Consider the following 20,646-nt stretch of genomic DNA (forward strand, 5'->3'; position numbering starts at 1 on the left):
TGAAGAAGGTCTGGAGTGCCAGCCAAGGCCAGCGCATCCCGGACAAAGGACGCCGCCGCACCGCCCTCCTCCTCCCTACTGGGCAATGCCCTAACAGCACCGGAAGCTCGTTCAACAAAGATTGATTCCTTTTCCACCACCTCAGCAAGTTCAAGCAGCAAACTGTCGGCGGATTTAAATCACAAAGCGGATATATGGGCAACCGAGATGGCTTCCACGGAACGTTTGTGCGCATGATTAATATCACCACACCGTGGCGATTTCCCCCATCGACCTGTCAACAAAATGAGAAGCGAGCCGAAAACGTCTGCCACCTACCGACGAAGGCAGTTTCCCCCAGGTATCCTCTTCGGCGGAGCGTCACTACGAGGTGCGAGTCGGTCTCGTTGACAGCGTAGCGTTCGCGAGCCAGGGAAATCCACGACCAGCGCAGCTCGAACGTCTGGCCCCGCAGTTCGTTCTTTCCTGAAACACAGATGATGGTCGTCACGAGAAAACAAGGAAGTGAAAACAAGGACAAGGAAGCAGCGCGTCTCTTTTTTAATACTGCAATGTCATGGCAAACGGATCCAATGGGCAAGCATAGGGAAACAGCATCTCGAGAAACAGCACCTCGAAAGAAAGAGGGAGGTGCGAACGGGAGTACGCCCACCCAAATTCTCATTGACCAAATAATTGCAAATGGGAAGAGCGACATGGGATCCCACATTTGAGATATCTACGCAAAATTACCACGCAATGGGTATCCGCATCAGTACTGAATGTGAAGATGTAACAGTTTTTGTCTCTAGACGAAAGAGTGAATTGCTGGTGATTTGGCGAGTTGGTTGACTTTCGTTAGCAAGGTCAGCTTGATCTTAGTGTTAGGGACGTCGAGAGGGAACACATGCTGTTCCATGCTGTTAATGACTTCGAGATGCTGTTTTGTGACCTGTGGGTTCTTTTCGACGTTGTTAGCACTATGCTGAAGCTGGCATTGTGAATCAGGGTTTTAGGCACAATGGGAAGGCAATTGTGGGCGACCCCATCTCCCTTTTCCTTTTCCCTTCTTGGCCACCCATGAGTGCACGGGGACCTTCTTTCTTTATAGAATGAGCATTTTCATCGAAAGTAGGACAGAGGGCGGGGAGGGGGGGGGGGAGGGGGAGGGGAGATCAAGATGTCAGTGGAAACGCTTTCATCTCAAGAGTTCCTTCGACACCCATAGATTCAGAAATGGCGCCATGGCAGCGTGCGCGGAACGTGCGTACCGACAGGTTTTTTTTCTGTTTTTGCTGCAATCGGTTAAATATCTCCTAAGCAACGTTTTCACACCAGTAAAGGCGGCGGCAAGTAACAACCTCAAATAGGCCGTATATCCCTTTTATATTTTGTATGTGGGTGTGGGAGTAGAGTGCATACATGGTGCCGGTTTATACGTTTTGTCTCCCCGCGATGGGCTCCTTTCCCCGTCCCTGTGTACGGGCACCAAATTCATGATTAGTCGGGCAGCAGAATCGACGCAGGGGGGACCGCTGTCGGCCAAATTGCGTTACCGCTAAACAGGAACCAGGGCACCGAGATGGGGAAAAAGGGGGCTAAATGGCGTACTGGAGTGGAACAACGCGGGTTTTCCGCCTGCATAATGGCCACACTCACATGTGAGCGTTGCTCTTGGTTGGCATCCAGAATAGAAACAGCTGGCTGGTGCGAATCATCACTTCAAGTTCGGCAGTATTTAACAACAGCGATGCATGAATTGGAGACATGACCGGGGGTATTTTACGCTCCTTGCCTTCGTGGATAACTTGGGATTTATCCCGCCCGCTGAGATTCGCTAACCGCTACCAAATGCCGTCTTACGTAGGTGATTTCCTGTTGGTGAATCACCTAGGGTTTGGAAATAATGCGGCCTCCGTGGCTGGGATATTGAAGCTGCGGGTCTGGCCTACAACAAGAGAAATACTCGACGTCTCTGCCGCCGCCGTGAGCGACTCAGGGAAATTAGGGCAAGCAATAGCAGTGATTTCTCAACACAGACATAGCTTCACTCCGTGTTCTACTGGAACTTCTCGAGCGAAACTCCATCCGGGAAGCCGATAACGAGAAAAGCGAAAGAAAAGTAAGCTACAGGGCGCGCTGAATCAGAATTCCCGCCGGCCGAGAATACAGCAACGCCGCTCCCGACGGCGTGTCCAACACGCCGCGGCGGTCGATGTAGCGAGTAATTCACGGCAGCCCGCCACGCGATCCCTCACGGCTGAGCGAACGGCTGTCGATGAGGCCGCGCTCGAGATTGCGCAGCCACCGTTTCGCGGGAGGCTAGCTGACCGGACGGAAGCCGCGCACCAGGATGTAATTGTCTGATCGAAAGGGGAGCAGCTGCAAATGGCTTCCTCACAATCGTCGTCTATCTGCAATGGCCGCCTTTCCACCAGCGCGCGCTCACACCTGCTGGCTGGAGTCAAAGGAGGCCGCGCGGCCATTTGTCTGGACGCGTGGCACCGCACACAATGTGACTCCCTCCGCGTTGTCCGGCGCGGTTTATGTACGGCCTCTCGAGGCGCCGCACCGTTTCTAAACCCGCCCGCTGCGCGCTATGGAACAGCGCTTGCCGCTCCTGGAGAAGCGCTCCTCTGACTAATCGCGAATTACAGCGAGACGTGGCGTGGCGTGGCTGAGATATATCGAAGGGTTTCTCGGCAACTTAGGCTTTATTCTGATTAAGGTGGGGTGTTCTTGGGGCATATCCGCTTCCAGGTAGTCTGGAGGGTGGTTGCACTAGACACACACGCAAAAAAAAAAAAGAAAACGAATAAACAGACTATCGCCATGCAGGTAACTCCCGAAAGAAAAAGGACACTCGAGAGACGAAATAAATGTGTTCTCGTCTGATCACCGAAGGTAAGGGTAGGCGCAATAAATGTTCATTTCATGGAAATAGTGGAACAGAGTGGGGCTCCGGCTACTACGAACTTTTAAATCAGAAATAACCGCAACAACGTGCTGTGAATTCAAACTTCCCGGCGTAGTTTAAACGCAAGTGTATTGCAAAACAAGAAAAAAAAAAAAAAAAGAAACGATGAATTGCCTGGACACTGCTCTTTCATTCGCTTTTTAGGTTATTGACTAAGCTGTCTAATGGAGCATCGGAGAATCAGGCCACCAGTGTACGAAGTACCTGCTTCTATTTCGCCACGCCATATATAAAAACAAAACCTACAAATGCGGGCGAATGTATTCAAACTTTATAGTAGATGTGATGTGGACATGCACTGCATAGTTTTACAAAAGACTACACGTGGCGGGTACATGCGGAGAACGGGGGCAAGGCGTAAGAGCTCCTGTTAGCTTTTGTAGGCTTTATGATTGCACTTACTTTTCATACCACCCAGAAACTCTAGAATGCAAAAAGCACTGTGATGCGCAGTACAGGTGCACATAAGTATGTCTATAGGTGATATGAACCAGAATTTCGCGCGTTCTTTAATAAATAACTCTGCAGGGCATAAGTTCCAATGGGCTAAGAATCAAGACGTTTGTTAGCAGGCCAGAAATACTGTATTGATTTGCGTATATTTCTTTACACGTGGCATTTTTATTTGCTGCACACAAAGTGGAAAACAAATTTGCCCGAAATAGTAGTTCAAGAACATCTTACGGGATTGAGCAGCGGCTTTCTGGACTGAGAAAGTGCCACCCACGTCTCTGCATTTTTGTTTATTTTCCCTCGGCTGCAGTAAACGCATTTCTCGCTCGCTCGCTCCCTCCCTCCCTCCCTCCCTCACTCACTCACTCACTCACTCACTCACTCACTCACTCACTCACTCACTCACTCACTCACTCACTCACTCACTCACTCACTCACTCACTCACTCACTCACTCACTCACTCACTCACTCACTCACTCACTCACTCACTCACTCACTCACTCACTCACTCACTCACTCACTCACTCACTCACTCACTCACTCACTCACTCACTCACTCACTCACTCACTCACAAGGAATAAAAGTTCGCCTCAGTTGTAACGGCTGAAAAGTCAACCTTGAGTTATTCGCCTTGACTAAACCCCGACGTATGGCTGCTCTAATTAAAAGAAAATCAGAAAATACTGATGCGGCTTCCCACTTATGACTCACATTTAAATGCATTTTCTATTAACTAACATAACAAGCTTAACTGAATTTAACTTCAATTGCTCATAGCCGTTGGATATTCCTGCAAAGGCGGTCCTCCCACGACCGCTCCCATACTTACGAGATCTAAAGCAGACACCAGCACCGCACAGCGGCAACATTTTTGGTGATGAAAAGAAATGTTTCCTTTTTATTCTCAAATATAATTTCCTTACGAAGCCAAGAAGACGGAAGAATAATTCATTACGGTTCACATAATTCATCGCGATACATTTCCGAACTGAGCTGGTTGTTCGTCATCTGTCTTCTTTTTCATCTATGAAAGGCGGAGAGATAAATATATTTGATGCTAGTTTTGCGCCGAAGTGAAACGATTGGCAATTTTTGTCGTCCAAGCAGTAATACAGTGACGCAATTCCGTGTACAAGCCGCGCGTGGTTACTAAATTGCACGGCTCGTCCATTTCGAAATGGTTGGGCCAAACGAATGCGCAACGATTCAACGCAAGCCAGACGTAAGAACAGCCACAGAAAACAATCTCGTTGTCGATTTCGTTCTGTTCGGTCTCCGCCCAGCAATCACGCTCGAACTGCCACACTCAAGAGTTCTTCGCATCTTGCTGCAAGAACGATGCGCCACGTCCTGAACAAGCAAACCAAGAGAACAAAAAAAACATGAAAGCATGCGGCCAGCGACAGTCGACGCGTTTCGTGTTTTGTCCCTCAAGGCTGAGACCGGAGGTGGCTAAATTGTCCAGCTGCCACTGTGCGGTCACACGGTCGAGACGATTGAATCGGTCCGAGGTGAGGGCGTCAAGCACTCTTGACACAGCCTATCATCAGACAAGTTTGGAGGGCGGAGCGACCTTGACCACCACAGCTACTAAAGCTCCGCTCCACCGCCTCTGGGGGTCTTGTGTGAGCAGCTTCCGTCGTTCGAACTCCGCGCCGTCGTCGGTGTTTTTCGGGTCCAGTGTCTCAAGAGTGGTCGCCGAAATGGGCGCCCAAGTGCTCTTCGCAGCCGCGCTGCTGCTGCTGGCCACGAGCGGCGTCCTCTGCATGATGCCGAGCGCTGCGGACAGAGAGGCGTGCACGAAAGAGGCCGTCGCCAACAGTTCGGTGAGTGAGGAAGACAGGATGAAAACGCAACAAGTTATAGCTGACACCTTCAAGGAGATGCGCGAGAAGTTTAAGCACGGCAGCAGAGAAAAGAGGAACGCGCTCACAGGAAGAGACATTATCGCCGAGAAGGTGGACGCCAACGAGGGCATCAAGGACAAGGAAGCCGCAAAGAAGTACGCAAGGGCGTTCAAGCGGTGCCTTATGCACAGACCAATGAGTTGGGACCGTATTAGGTGCCAGGCGGCCAAGGATGCGAACAAGGATCGCCTTACGGACGAGGACCTGAGAAAAATGATGGCCGCTGTGAGGAGCGCTTACCGCGAGAACAAAGGTCAACAGATCCCCGACGACATTCTCGAAAAGAAGCTCGGGGAAGCATTGGAAAGCGAGGACAAGGGAAAGGCTGCGTTGGAAGTGCACAAGGCGATCAACGAATGTTGGAAGAACAAGAAAGGCAGGAAACCCGACGAAGAGTGATGTCCTTGCGGGTGCTTTAGTGGATGGAAAAACTGAAATGACCGCAAGCCCCCAATAGGCCCGTCTGACCGACCACGAAACCCTGTACAACAAGGAAAAAATGAGTTTACTCGAAGCCACTTCTTCCCGCAATGCAACAAGGCTCAGCCCTCTTCTTACCCACAGCACAAACAGTGCGCTCGTCACTCTCGATGCATTTTTTCTATACTTCTCGCTACAAAAATAGGTGTCATGTCCACGCAGTAAATAAATATTTTCAACCTTAAAAGGCGTCTTATGGTCGTTGCAGTGCTTCTTATGTTTTTTACTCAGAAGTGTTTTATTCCTTATATGCAAAGTAGCACAAAGCGATAAAGCAAAATGGTGGACTAAAATGTGTTAGATTTGTTTAACGGTGTCATTAAAGATGAAGAGACGGCAGGAACGAAAACATCTAGGCAAGACACGAGCGCAACGAAATTTCCCCCGTGGTATCTCAAGTTTCCTGTAACTTTTCCATCTTTTTGTCCAATCCGCCTCTTTCATTGCGGTGTGCTGCCACCTAGCGTGCCTAGCGGAAGTTGAAGCCGTAGGGTTTGCCGGCGTTTCCCCCGGCTGCGTTCTCGTTGTATGCACGGCAATCCCACATTACGGCGAGGAGCAGCCGAAGTTTTTCTTCTGTGTTGGTGTTTTAACGCCTTAAGACGACAGCCCCTGGTCATCACATAATACCAGGCGGCTTCTTATCACTGAATGAGGGCTGGCAGAGAAATCTCGGACAGATCCGTGTGCCGTCCGAGTGGCAGCTCGAGCAGTACTTGGAGTCGTCTGGCATGAAGTGCGATCGCCAGTTCAACAAAGGCCGGCAGTTCGCAAAATGCCTTTAAGCGCTGGACACATGTACGATTGGTACACGCGATTCCCATGCGACTGATCGTTACGACTGTCGCCACTAGTCGTACGCGTGAATTTGAGACGGCCCGATGCGCGCATGAGATGCGTCGTCGGCGTCGCTCCGCCCACAGTTTTTGCACCATGGTCAACTACGACGATCGCTGAGCTGAATTTGTAGATTCTGCGCGTTTGTTCGCAAGAAATGGATAAAGCAAGCAATCGTGAAGCGTTTTCTGCCTTCGGAAACAGTCCGCGCACACGCCGGCCGCGCCTGCCAGCTCGGCACACTCAGCGGCTCGAACCGGCGCAGACCACGGTAGCAACCGCGCTTGTCGCTGCTCTTCTGAATCAATCTGATCGCTAAAAAGTTCCACATGCGAGAAAGTAGGTGTTTGTGTGGTGAAAAATTGTGCTAGGGATTGTTGTCAGGGCTTATTTTAAAAGCGGCGATCAGATATATCTGCCGCGATGCAAGCCTACGCTGACCGCTCGCCTAAAGTCCCTTCACCAGCTTTGACTTTACGCCTTTACGCTCGCCGCGGCGCGCGGTGCGCCGAGCAGCCGAGAGATGGCGATACCTGCGCGGAAGCATCGAAACAGGCTACGCAGATGTCTTGGTCACCGATCGCTCAAACGGCAGTTATAACTTAAATAGAGTTCCACATGCGAGAAAGGGTATGATAGTGTAGTGAAAAGTTGTGTTGCGGATTGTCATTCGCAGTTGCACATATAGCAGCGATCAAATATCCGCCAGGATGCTAAGCCTACAGTTCCCATCACCCGAGCCGACGCGAGCGACGCAAGCCGCCGCAGCCGATCGCGTGCGGCCGACGGGAAGCGATAGAAGCCGGCACCGTTCCCTTTTCGGCACTCCGAGTTACAGCGGAACGCAGCACAAGTTGTGGGCATTGTTCCGCGCACAACGAGCGCACACAAAAAATCAAACGATGTAAATACAACCACGACCCCTTCCCCCTTGTGCGGGAGCTGTGGGGAATGTCGTCTGCTGCCCCTACTGGACTGCTTAGGGACTTGGCCGCTAGGGGATTGCGCATGCGCAGTGGGGTTGTGAAAGAGGCGGATTGAGCGACGAGCTACTTATGACACAAAACGTTCACCCCAGGATGTTTTACTCGGACAGGTTGCACGTTACTTCGTGTAGTTAAACAAAATTTTGCGAAACCACAGCATTGGAATAAAAACATAGCGAAAAAAAATGTGCTCCTGGCAACTGTATACTGGCGACTGTTTTGGTGACTTCTTTTAAAGGTTAGCCTACTGAAACTGGACGTCACGGTTGCAGCGGAAAGTTAATGACTTGGGGAGAAGGAAACGCGCAATGCAATGTTGCAGACATAAATAACAGATAGGCATAACAGATAACAGATAGATCACAGCACAGATCACAGAACAGATAGATAATTGATAACAGATAGAGTCGAACCACCGTCGTGGCTTATTTACGCTTGTTTGATACTTGATGTCAAATCAAAAGTTCCGGTTTCTTCTAGTTTGTTTTACGACGAAAGAAGGAAAATTGATTGATTGATTGATTGATTGATTGATTGATTGATTGATTGATTGATTGATTGATTGATTGATTGATTGATTGATTGATTGTAGGGTTTGACGTGCCGACGCAACGTAGGCGGTGAGGTGCGCCGTAGTGGAGGGCTCCGGGTTAATTTTGACCACCCGCGGATCTTTAACCTGCCCCGAAATCTCGTACACACGGGCGTTTTTGCTTTTTGCCTCCATCAGAAATGCGGCCGCCGTGGCCCGGAATCGAACCCGCGTCCTCGTGCTCAGCAGCACAACGCCTTAGCCACTGAGCCACCGCGGTGGGTGAAAGAATGAAAAGCAAATTCGCTGCACTCTGTCTGCATTTTAACAGAGTAGTCGTAACCTTATTGTTATCCGTGGGAACATGTCGAATGTGCGTCCGGAGGAATTACACATACCCCGCAAGAATTGTGTTTTGCCCGGTAGTAATTTTTGTTAATATTTTAATCAGGATGCAATCCATGTGGTTCCAAACACGATTCAAAGGGTGAGCAGAAATCCCACAGTCAATATTTTGCCTTCAAACATCATACCGAGGAGACAGGCTTGCATAAAGAATCAATGTTATTGCATCGAATATTTAGCGTCCCCCTTTAAAAATATTGATGTTTTCCAATTTGTTTGCGTTTCAGTGAATCCCTTGTTCATGGGCCGGTCCTTATGGCAAGAAGACAGTTACTAGAACCACAGATTCCACAACGCATTTTCGTGCTCACTCTCGTGCAAGTTCTGCGTCGGCTTCGTTTACACGCCGTCACAACGAATGCCGCTGCCGGGGCGGCCGGCTGTTGTCGCTCAGTTGTGCGTGGCTTTCTAGCTTTCTAAACGGGGCGAGCTGGGCGTTCCTGTCTGGGCGGTGACTTGTTTGCAGGCCTAGCTGCGCATACACGTGACTATATTGTGTCTAACCTGCTAGGTACATCGGTCAATAAATGTGATGTTTTATTTATTTTTGTCACGTTAGGCTTCCTTTTTTCAGTTGGCAGTCTGTAATCTACGTTCGCAGCGTGGATGTGTTAACAATTCTCGGTTAACCAGACAGGAAGCCACCACTCTTCGGCGATTGCTGACAAATGCCTCTCCCCATAGTAACTTCCACCCCCCTCTGTATCCTTCCCTTTGCCATTTCTGCCCACGCACGGCACGCTGTACCACCAGGTATGGGAGTGCCAACAAACTCCAAACTTACTCCCTATCTCCTACACTTATGAGCAGTGGATGGCTCATGTGGCCGATCCGGATCTTGGACAACAGCAACACTTGGCAAAGACTGGGCCTCGACGGCCAGTCGCAGCCTGGGTATCCCAGAATAAGGAGGCCGTCCACCAGGCGAGTGCCCTGGTGTCAGCACTTACTCATAAATAAACGTTTATTCTCTCTCTCTCTCTCTCTCTCTCTCTCTGCCAGCATAGTTTTTTTTTTTCTGCCTGTGGTGAACGGCGTTTCACTACGCGTACTAATATTTGTGACGGTGAGGAACGAAATTGCGTAAAGCAGCGTCAACTACACGTCGCAAATTGTAAACCTGTTGTACAGAACTGAACAAGCAACTCGCCTCGCGACATTTTTTCTTATATATAAACGCTCGCCAAGTGTGTACTTTCCCACGTATGTATGCAAATATTTTACAGATTTCACTTTCTATGTTGCGTCTACACGCTGACCAGCCGGTTCTTATTATTTATTTATTTATTTATTTATTTATTTATTTATTTATTTATTTATTTATTTATTTATTTATTTATTTATTTATTTATTTATTTATTTATTTATTTATTTATTTATTTATTTATTTATTTAGAATACCTCTAAGGGCCCTCTCACAGGAGGGTATAACATAAGGGCGGGGGGGGGGGCTATAACATACAGGTACTTCAAAATAATTAATAAGACCAGAAAACACGCAAACTGAAAAAAACTATACAACTACTAAATAGATTAGAGTAAAATATAGGGTCAATATTCTTGCCGCATAATCTTAAATAATCAGAATAAATAATATTAGTCAGAAACAATAATAAAATTACATTGCTCTGGTATAGAGTTAAAGGTGCGGCTACGGATAATGAATTTTTTTTTCTCCCAGAACACGGTGACGGTGAACGCTGAGGCATGAAGGTTTATGTACAGCTAGAGATTAGCAGGATAGCACGAACTTATTGTTCCGATACTAAGGATATCTACCGCGCCCCGTCAACGATGTCAGAAAGGAAAAGCCTAAAGCTTACTTAGGTCGTCCACTTTTCTTAGAACTTTTTGAAGTACCCTGGGGCTGATATTACATCTAGACGGAATGTAATGAGACGATGCGATCTCTGAGCCTTTATTGTTACAATTGTTAATACGCTCGTCTTAACGCACGCCATCAACAATGATATGCAACCGGGCACGACACGAGAATGACAGCAAGCCGGAGAGGTCCACGCTGAACGTGCCTTCCGGGTAAAGTTAGCTCTTGCAAATGCTACTGCGGAGCCGTCTAAAACAATAGCCCTCAAGCTGGGGTTTGCGCCGGGGTGCCTTTTTAGCAGCTACCGCCGGCTATTGTACTTGCGCTCGTGAGGTTCTCTACGGCTGTGTGCCTTGCTTGTTTATCTCCATATATCGTGCCGTTACGCGCGAGGCGCTGGTCTTGTTGGCGCTGCTTTATATAAATGTGCACTGTTACGAACCCACCCAAAATCCCATCTTTTCTTACCCTATTCGGGTGTGCTCAAAGCGGCGAATCACCTTCCGCACGTTATAGGCGTCGGTGAAATGAGTAAGTGACCTGCGTATTTCATCACAACATCGGTCACATCCATGTTCAAACATACGTAACTCTTTCCAGACTTACTCATCGTTGCGTAGACAAATTTTGCTTTGTGTATCCTTACGTTAGTTTTCCATTTTTAAGCTTTTCTTGATGTGCTCACCAGCGATTTGCACATGGGTGAAAATGATGCGAAGCTGGGTGCTGCGCAAAGGTGCTGCCCGTGCTCGCTCTGCCGAAATGTCGATCAGGTTTTCAAAGCTCAGGTTCAAAGCTCAGGTTTTGAGAACCCTTCCGTGTTATCGGCCTTCTCCTATTTCTGTAGCCACTTTGTAACTATGGTGGTTTACCACAAGTGGCCAGTTCTCTGCATTAGATATCCAGCCCAACCCCGCTGTGTTCTTTTAATCAGAGTTAAAATGTCTTGCACCCGAGTTTGCTCCCTGCTCCAAGACGCCCGTTTCATATCTAAGCATTTCTTATATAATTTTTCTTTCCTTGGATCGTTCGGCCTACGAAAGTTCTTTTTTCTGGGTGCTTACTAACTCCTCAAGTTGTCGCTTTATAAGTTATCATCAAGAATATTTTGAATATTTTAAATCTGAAATATTTCGGCTAAATCTCAAAAATAAAGAAGGAAGCTCGTAAAAAGTAAGAAACCCAGCATCAAGCCAGTGAGAGTTAGGACGCAGGAGTTCAAAATGACCATTCAGAGCAAATTCGCGCTTTTATACCTTTTATACGGTGAGAACGAGGGCAGTGTTAACACCCTTAATGATAACCTCACAACAGCAATCGCTGAGTCAGCAGCGGCTAATGGAGAAGCAGCATGTAGGAGACAGTCAGGGGTCCCGACTGCAGTGTTCTTCACTATGGGATCCCTGCCTGTATACTAGCGTTATGTTATTTACTATGTTTGTCGTATAAAGTGAAACTGAAACTAAAAAAAAGGAAAACTGACTCAGCAAACAAAGGAGCTTATTTGAAGCGTCACAAGATGCAATTGTTGAGTACGGTGGATCAAATTCAACTAGCGTATCTGTCAAAATTGATAAACAGTAGTTAAACAAATAACATTCGTGCTTACAACATAGCGGTCATCGAGGAAACGTTGGAGAAAGGAGGAAGCTTGAAGGCAACAAGGAGGAAGCTGGCTATTGGCAGAGACAATGTACGCACTTAGAGGTGAACAGGGTACTATTAAGCACAATATGGAGGAGATAATAAAAATCGCGGAACGATTCTACACCAGGCTATACGCCAGCGAAGTGGGACCGGGGTAAGCTACCGAGCCTACAAGCTTCGCTTGCGATGTTCCACCAGTAACGAAAGAGGAAGTAGAAAAGGAACTTAAGGGTATGAAAAGAGGGAAAGTTGCAAGCGACGATGGCATAACCATAGACCTTCTAAAAGAGGGTGGAGATATAATACTAGAAAAGCTGTCTAAACTACACTCGAAGAAAAAAGGGTAGAAAGAGGGGGGAAATCGAGGGTTTTCTCCCTCGGACCACCGAGTTTCTCCCTTTAGCTCATTGCATGTAGCGCCCTCTGTACGGCCTCTACGAAACACCGAAACGGGGGAGGAAATATTCTCCTCTGTCGTCTGCAATCTGCCGTCAGCGCCGACGCCGAAAACAAAAGCGTTCATTGTTGCACGGCGGCTTTCGCCGATCGGGCGTATACGACGACTATGTGCAACACCGCACCTGCGGTGTTGTCCTCTCACTGCCCGCCACGCTAACGCAAGGCTCGAAAGGGCACCGCTGCATGCTTGCTGGGTGCGACTCGCCTGCGCCCTGTTTAACGTTACCACTGCATTTGTGGACGTTTTCTACTGACTCCCAATTGTAAAAGAGGTCAGCGATGTTAGTAAACTGCCCCTTTCTTCGTCAACGAGCACGGACGGCAGCATAGTGACGCATCAGTTACCAACAACAAAAGACTTCCATTCGGTATAGTGACTAGAATTCTAGGCACTATACATTTGGTAACACCTTGGCTGAATGGTTGCCAGACCAGCGGTGCGCTCATAGTTAAAAGAGCGAAGGCGAGGCAATGAGTGTAATTACCCAAACATACCTGCCGTACTGTTTCGTTACACGTTTTCTTCTTCTTTGAGCTCCTTTACTTCTTCTTACAAAACCAAAAACTAATAAAAAGTTGCAATTGCGCGGGTTACATTTGACGAAATAACAAACCCAGCTGAGGCTTACGCACTGCCGTGGGTTATCGAAACAAGCAACAAGCTCATTGTTCCTATTTGCATTCTCGGCGATCAGGGTTACAAATACTTTGTCGTCGCTTAATGTTTAGTTGTGGTTTGGGATCACGCGGACATGTGAAAAGTGTACTATAAATTGTGGTGAATACGCATACGTGTATTATGCTTGCGATGTTGTCTGTTCCGTGTATTGTGCGTTGGAAATGCCTTTAATGAAGTGTATGTCGCTGTGTTGTGCTATGTTTCTTCCCAATATGTACCCGCCAAAGTGCGGCCTCCGAAATGTTGGCTTTAATATACGTTAGCATTAAGGGCAACCAAAGAAACGCCTTGATGTAAGCGCCCACTGATAGTGATGCTTAGTAGCTGCCCCTCCCCACCCCTACTTTTTTGCGTTATCTATCGGTCATTTTCAAATGTTTACGATTGCTTTACTTCGAGCACGCTAGTGGGCGAGCAGTGCCATCTCCTCGCTCGGACGGATGCGACGGATCCGTTTTTCGTGCCGCCTGCATTGCCTTTGCACTGAGATTTACGATTGCAGACGATCCGCGTTTTTATGCATCGGTTGTAGCAAGGTAAGGCGTCTAACAACTGATTGTTCTCAAACGGCCGCATTGGGTGCTTGTGAGCTCATGTGCGGTGAACGGCGGGGTTACAAGCCTTTCGGAAATAAAGGCGGCATTTTGAAAGCAATCGTTATGACTTCTACTCTGTTTACAGCGGCGCATTCGCACTAAATGCGTAGGTGGAGTGCGCAGCGAGACGGTCGCGCATATACGATTGGCGAGAGGGCTTGCTAACCGCAGTTGTGGTGCTCGGTAGGTGATTTGTTGGTTATTTTAGCGCATTTTAAGAGCACACAACCACTGTAACCTACCTGTTTGTACTTCCTCGATCCTCAAACCGATCAGCTCGCTAGGCCTTTCTCGCATGACAAGCCTTGCTCGGGTGACGCTGCCAGAGGAGGAACGCTCCTCCATTAGCTCACGAAAGGGGGAAGTCTTTCTCCTCTCTTTGGGGGAGAAACGCGCTCCTCCCTCTAAAAGAGAGAATCCCTCTACCTCTTAGGGAGCAATATATGATACATTCCTGTTTCACCCTTAAGAGAAAAACTATCACACCCTGTAGTGTATTTTCAAAATTTTTAAAGAATTTACCAAAATCCTGGAAAAAGGCCAACATTATTTTAATTCCCAAGAAGGGAGATAACAAAGATCTTAATAACCATCAGCCTTCTGTCCGTTGTATACAAGCTGTTTACCGGGATAGTAGCCAACCGCATAACCACCAGCCTAGGCTTCCAGGAACCCGAAGAACAGGCTGTAGTTAGAAAAAGATATTGTATACCAAGTAACAGAAAAATGCGCAGAGTATAATAAACCACTTTACATCACATTTGTCGACTACGAAAAAGCGTTTGATTCAGTAAGCACCGCCGCAGTGATGGGCGTCTTAAGGGGCCAAGGAATAGAGGAGACCTACCTAAGACTCCTAGACACATGTATGGGGAATGCACGGGCAGAATTACCCTTCACAAGCAAAGTGATAAATTCACGATCCGAAAGGGAGTGCCGCCAAGAGGTACCATCTCACCAGCGAATATGCAGAACAACTCCAAAAAATGATTGAAGAACTACAGCCAGAGAGCTTCGCTGTGAGGCTGGGGATAAATATGAATAAAACTAAAGTAATGCAAAGGAACATGCTGAACGCGCGTTCTTCAGCATAGGTGACGAAACACTGGAGCAAGTAGTTGAATATAACGACCTTGGACAGATGGTCAGTGCTGACCCAAACGACGAGAAAGAAATCCGGCGCAGAATAGGATTGGGTTGGGGTGCATTCGCTAAGCACTCGCAAAAAATAAAAAGTAAGGTACCTCTACCCCTAAAAAGAAGGTATTCAACCAATGGGCCCTGCTGGTGATGACATACGGAGCGGAAACTTGGTGCCTTACTAAACATTTAGTAAGCAAACTTAGGTCCGCCCAACGTGCCAAGCAGCGAATAATGTTAGGATTAACGCTTACGGACAGAAAACGAGCAACCTGGATTAGGGAACAAACTCGGATAGAGGATATCATGGTTCAGGTTAAGAAAAAGAAATGGACTTGGGCTGGCCATGTAGTACGACGAACGGACAACAGGTGGACCACAAGGACAACAGAATGGACACCGCGAGATGGGACTAGAAGAAGGGGAAGGCCGTTAACTCGATGGAGAGATGAAATGGGAAAATTTGAGGGACTTGGGCAGCACAGGACAGAAGCGGGTGGACGTCAATGGGAGAGGCCTTCGTACTGCAGTGGACCTAAACGGGCTGTTGATTATGATGATGATGATGAAACATTTTGTTAGTGACAGGGGCAGCCTATACTGCTCATTTAATCATAGTATTTGCCGAGTGCTGTCTAGCTCGTAATAACTGTAGTGATTCATCCTTCTTGTGGTTTGGATAGGCACTACTACTACTACCCTAAAAAGATAGTTATGATAGTTATATTCTTCAGGACTCTTCTATCATTTCCAGAATGTATATTATGTGACAAAAAAGAATAAAATACATGGCCTCTAATCCTCGTCGCAGTCGCTCAACCACTGGGTAATTCGCTATGGCGCGACTCTCGGTGAGCGCCGCACATATCCCATGCACGACATGCGCGACGACGATCAATCAAAATCGACGCGGCCTGTCGAAAGCCGTCTGTGCTGGCTGTGTGCGCGTGCACGAATTCCCAGTTCACGCGCACACTTTGCCCGCGCCCGTTGCACCCGGAAGAGGTTGCTTGCATTACTAGGGCCGCAAGCGAACGCAGGAAGAAGCGCGGCGCGCGAAGTCGTGACGCCTTGTTTGCGATCGGGGCGTCGAAAGCGCGGTGGAATTCAGCGGTCTCGGTTAAAACAATCGTAAGCTGCATAAACATAGGCGTTTTGATTTTGTGTCTCATTTACCGCAACTGGCTTCTATAAAACCGGAAACTACTCATGGTGTTTCTTTCTCCTTGTTTATCTCGTAACGTGCTCCGAAACACCCGACTTTCATATCTTTTTTTTCCTTTAGTTCTTCGTTTTCCTTTGGTTCTTTTTTTTAATTTCGTGTAAAAATAAGTTTCTGTTCAAGCATACTGACACAATCGGGCTCAGTCGTGATAAGTGGCGAGAAACACGCGCGATATAACCACCCAATGGCTTTAAGGGATAGCGACATATCTGCCATCAATCATGTATACGGTACAACGCAATCAAATTGCTGAGCACACTAGCGCAATAAAAAATCCGCATGGAATCGTTGTCATCAGAAATGGCGGTAGTATGCGGAGTTGCATACCATCATCATGCATGGAGGACATGCATACCATAGAGTTTCATACTAATATTTACTAGAGGGAAATCTGTCGCTGCAGTTGCAGGCCGCCGTGGGCGGCACCATTGTCGCTAGCGACGTTCGTCGCCTACTTGGCTTAGCTAGCCATATAGCTTCTTTTTTGTCTCGAAGCCAAAATCAACAAAAAAGGGTAACATTTTTTTTCTTGTTCATCGTACATGAAGCTCCTAATAATCACTGACAAATTAATCTTTTTGTAGGTTCAATTTTATAATAACAAAATAAATTTCATGAACCTGCTACCGTAATTTTGTTGCTTTTTGTCAACCAGGGCCAACTTTTCAGCCTGTTCATGAGCCATGCCGAGGATAAGAGGGACGAGCCTGCCCGGTACAGACGGAACGCTCGCTGAAGCGCGGCTCCTCCAGACAGTGGCGCCAGATTTCCCTCTAGTATATATTACATAGTATGCATACCACTACGAAGTTAACTAAAAACGGAAAGCCTATCAGACAGCATTTCACAACCCCTTGCTGAAATCTTTCTTCGTATGTTATGGTGCTTACTTCCTCCGGTGTGTGTCAGGTAGGTGTGCAGTGTGCGTTCTCTAAGCAATCACGACGTTACGTGGGTCCATCACAGACATTACTCACTCCACACAAGGAGCCCTCACAGGTGGAACGAGTACACCTGTCGAGACTGCCACCTTTTCGGGGAACCGTGGATGCTCGCCCAGAGCGTTGCGAAACGTCCCGCCGAGTGCACGATGCGGGCTTTACGCCTCAATTAGAAATATCAATGAAGTGGGCTTCCAGGGGGTGCGATACCACACACATCGCTCGCTCCCGGCGGCGCTCATGTTGCACAGACACCGGGCGGTGTCTGCGGAGAGGCCGGCCGGATCAAAGGATCGGCGCCAGACCTCGGGAAGACGCAAACGTTGACTTGTTTACCGTGCCCCGCGCGGCAGTTTATTATTTCTCTGCGGCCATGTGAATGGGTTCGAAGGCGCCAGGTCTACTGCAGGGAGGCGGAGGCTTACCGAGCAGCGGCTCGCGAGACTCCTAAACAACATATACCGAACAGGAAAGGCCTTGTGTCACGCAGTATGCTGTGGTCGGAAGCACATACACGCTACCGATGTGCGGAATCTCCACCGATGGCTGTAAAAAAATGGAGTTGTAAAAGGGGATCGAAGTGAAATATGACTTAAGTCGGGAGTCCAAAACACCGCATCGTCCTGTATGCCGGTGTCAAAGGTGGGCAGGGAAGAAGTTGTGTGACCCAACTTTTTATTATCCAGTTTTCCATTCTGGTGTATTTACGACAGTCCCCTGCCCAGTATGCAGCGGCGTGGTGTGACTATCATCGTGTTAGTTGACGGGGTAAGAGGTAAATTCTCCTTTTTGCCCTCCTGTTTTTATTTGAAGGCACAACTCAAAGCTCCGTTTGAAGTAATGGGTGTAATATAAAGCACGTGTCTGATGACGTTGTGCGCCGTTTACCGCATGCGCCCCTCAGCTGTACTGCAGACCTGAAAACCAGGGCCTTGACTGCACAATTCTTTGTTTCTGCATAATGCGCCACCCTTTCAGGGCTACTGCGAATGCCCTTCATCACGTGGTAGTGTTTTAAGTACAGAGCACTTTAGGGGCCCGCCCTGTCGTATATCTCGTCGGGGGCCACGGTATCTAGCCACCGTAGTAACACGCAATGCGTCGTCACGCACCAAAACCGAGGCTTCGAGGAGGTACCCGCTTGTCCCTCAATTCCGCCTTCTGGCCAAAAGATAAAAGAATATTTTAACGAGAGTTTTATATGGGCAGAACCGCTCGAGACTCCTGGGATCGCTGGCAGGGGTCATACGTGTCCCCATCATTCAGCGCAAAGAAAACTGCAGGCACGTTTGAGGCAAAATATATGTACTTACCCGCAGTCCACGCGTTCTTTCAGTTAGGAAAGCTCGTTGGGTTGGGTTCTACGATAGTGAGCGAAAAAAGAATTGGCCGCGGAAAAAAAAAACGCGTTCAAAATGGCGCAGAAAGGCTCCATCCCGTGCGATGTGAAAGCAAGAGCAAAAACAACACAACTTCCGCTCGTGCAGTTCCAGGCAGAACACGAAACAAAAGATAAAAAAAATGCCCGCTGTCCCATGAGAAGGCGCGCGAGTACTGTGAAGGCGGGAAAACTGAATTTCATTGAACAAACCTCGTTTCAATTTATCAATAGAGGGGTGAGGCAGGAGGCGAATAGCGTGATGGGTGGTAGCGAAAAGCGGAGGACGGGTCACGAGCCAGTTGCGGCAGACGACTATCCCCTTTCGACGAGACCTGCGGTGAAGCAGGCAAATACGCGGTCAACAGAGGCTTCGTAAAGATCACCGCTTCCCCTGGTCGGGATCGAACGTGGATCCCTTACGTTACGAAGCCGGTGTCAATCCTCTTGCGCTACAGAGGCCCTGTTTTTCTTTAATGCCGGTCTTCGACACAATACAGAAACACGGCACAAAATTATTTACATGAACAACTCAAGCAACAAGCCACCAACCCATGAATTGTCTCTCTAAAATTACCGAAGTGTACTCAAGGTTTCTATCCTTGGCAACCACTCAGGACAACCACTGCCTTGCGCTTCTGCACTTCGACGCACTGTGATATAGAATCACGAAACCATTGTCGCGTAGGGCGGGCGTCCATATTACCGTCGAGCCAGGCCATGCATGCGCGAGCGCTGTAGGCTATGCAAGGCCAACAACATAATGAGGTCCAAGAGTGCCCCCTCCTCGTTTTCTATAGCTAGAAAGCGTATGCTATAGGGCTCAGTGGGAAGTTTCCGCAAAAATACCGCAGCCCATCAATTCAGAAAAACGTTCTCTATCGTTTGACTGTTTGCAAATTGAACACTCAGTTCCCCATGGCTCAAAATTCCCTCTATCCTGCATCACAGAGGCACATGTTCCTAATGATCAAAGTGTCGGGGGTGGTCTTTGCGCTGCGCCGTTGCCACGGAGGCTGCCGTTGCTAGGCCGCAAATAAGCGCACGATAACATAAAACAGGAAAAAAACTCGCGAAATAACGCATTAATTACCCCCCCCAATTAATAAAAACTCAGTCTAGTGTTTCTTTAAAGGCGTTTTCAGGGGCCTCGACGCTCTCTCTCGACTAGTTTCGGTATCAACGCCAGGCTGGTAATGAAACTAGTCAAGAGAGGGCACCACAGCCCCTTTGGCGAATCACTGCTCCGCACTTGACAGCTTTCACGATGAGTAGAACTGCTTTAATATTTTTATACCTTGTTGCAATGCCCTGAGCGACAATAACTTCTCCATAAACTTGGATTTCGAGAAATACCGCGACGTGCGCACGTGACATCTTATGTATTTGAATCCCCTCAATCGCTAAGTCAACATTGAGTCTCGACCACAAACAGATTGCCGCGAACGTACGTAGCTTTCGACCTCACGGGCGCAAAAGGCTTATCAGCGAACTTGGAGCCTGTTTTCATACCTCGCCCTCACCGTTTTCATCTTGCTCGTTAACTCCTTGCTGCTGCTAGAAATATGACGATGGAAGAATTGTCTGTCTTTGCATTCTTATGGGCACTGCGCTTGGAAGGGTGGGTACACTCTACGGTGTTCGCGCTAGGGAATGAATGATGTCATCTATAGTGAGGTACTGTGGGTGAAGAGCAATCTCGCGATCCCGCTCAATATGGGGTACTGCATTTTAATCCTCGCTTCACGGTAAGGAGGAGATGCATGATCTCGCCGGTCACGTGGAACAAACTCTCTAACTTGCGATCTGTCTAGGTTTTGAGACGCACGAAACATATCGAATAGAGGGAATTCAGTCTGCTACCAAGAGAGGGAGAGTGGGGGGGGGGCGGTGAAGGAGGAAGGGGGTGAGATAGCAGAAGATATTTATTTAGTCTCCTGTATTTTTATACACATGTGGACTAAACACCCCACTACTATTTAACAAGGAAGGAGTCGGAATGCAATGGCAGCCGACGGATGAACGGACAAAATTTCTGTATTTGACGTCACTGTGCAGTTTGTGTGTGTCCCGTGCATGGGGTTTGTATTTCCAATAGGCGGGCAGTGGCGACATCTGTGCAATTAAGCTGTACAGAGATAACTGGGACTCTTAAGCGTATTAATTTTGGATGAGCGTCGGTGCGTGTTGTCCAAAGC

The 20,646-nt window shown here is 48.1% G+C and overlaps 1 protein-coding gene across 1 annotated transcript in view; it reads right to left on the reverse strand.

Annotated features, from left to right (window-relative positions):
- Positions 1-20,646, reverse strand: part of LOC144174191 (FRAS1-related extracellular matrix protein 2-like) — a gene marked incomplete in the record, with an annotated part of 181,682 nt that overhangs the window by 67,777 nt on the left and 93,259 nt on the right. The window contains 1 exon segment of the mRNA XM_077702723.1: positions 319-465. Coding sequence (XP_077558849.1) covers positions 319-465 — 147 coding nt within the window.

Source organism: Haemaphysalis longicornis, unplaced genomic scaffold (assembly GCF_048455015.1).
Source record: "Haemaphysalis longicornis isolate Haplotype H1 unplaced genomic scaffold, Haemaphysalis longicornis Haplotype H1 scaffold_3, whole genome shotgun sequence".
Taxonomy (NCBI): Eukaryota; Metazoa; Arthropoda; class Arachnida; order Ixodida; family Ixodidae; genus Haemaphysalis; species Haemaphysalis longicornis.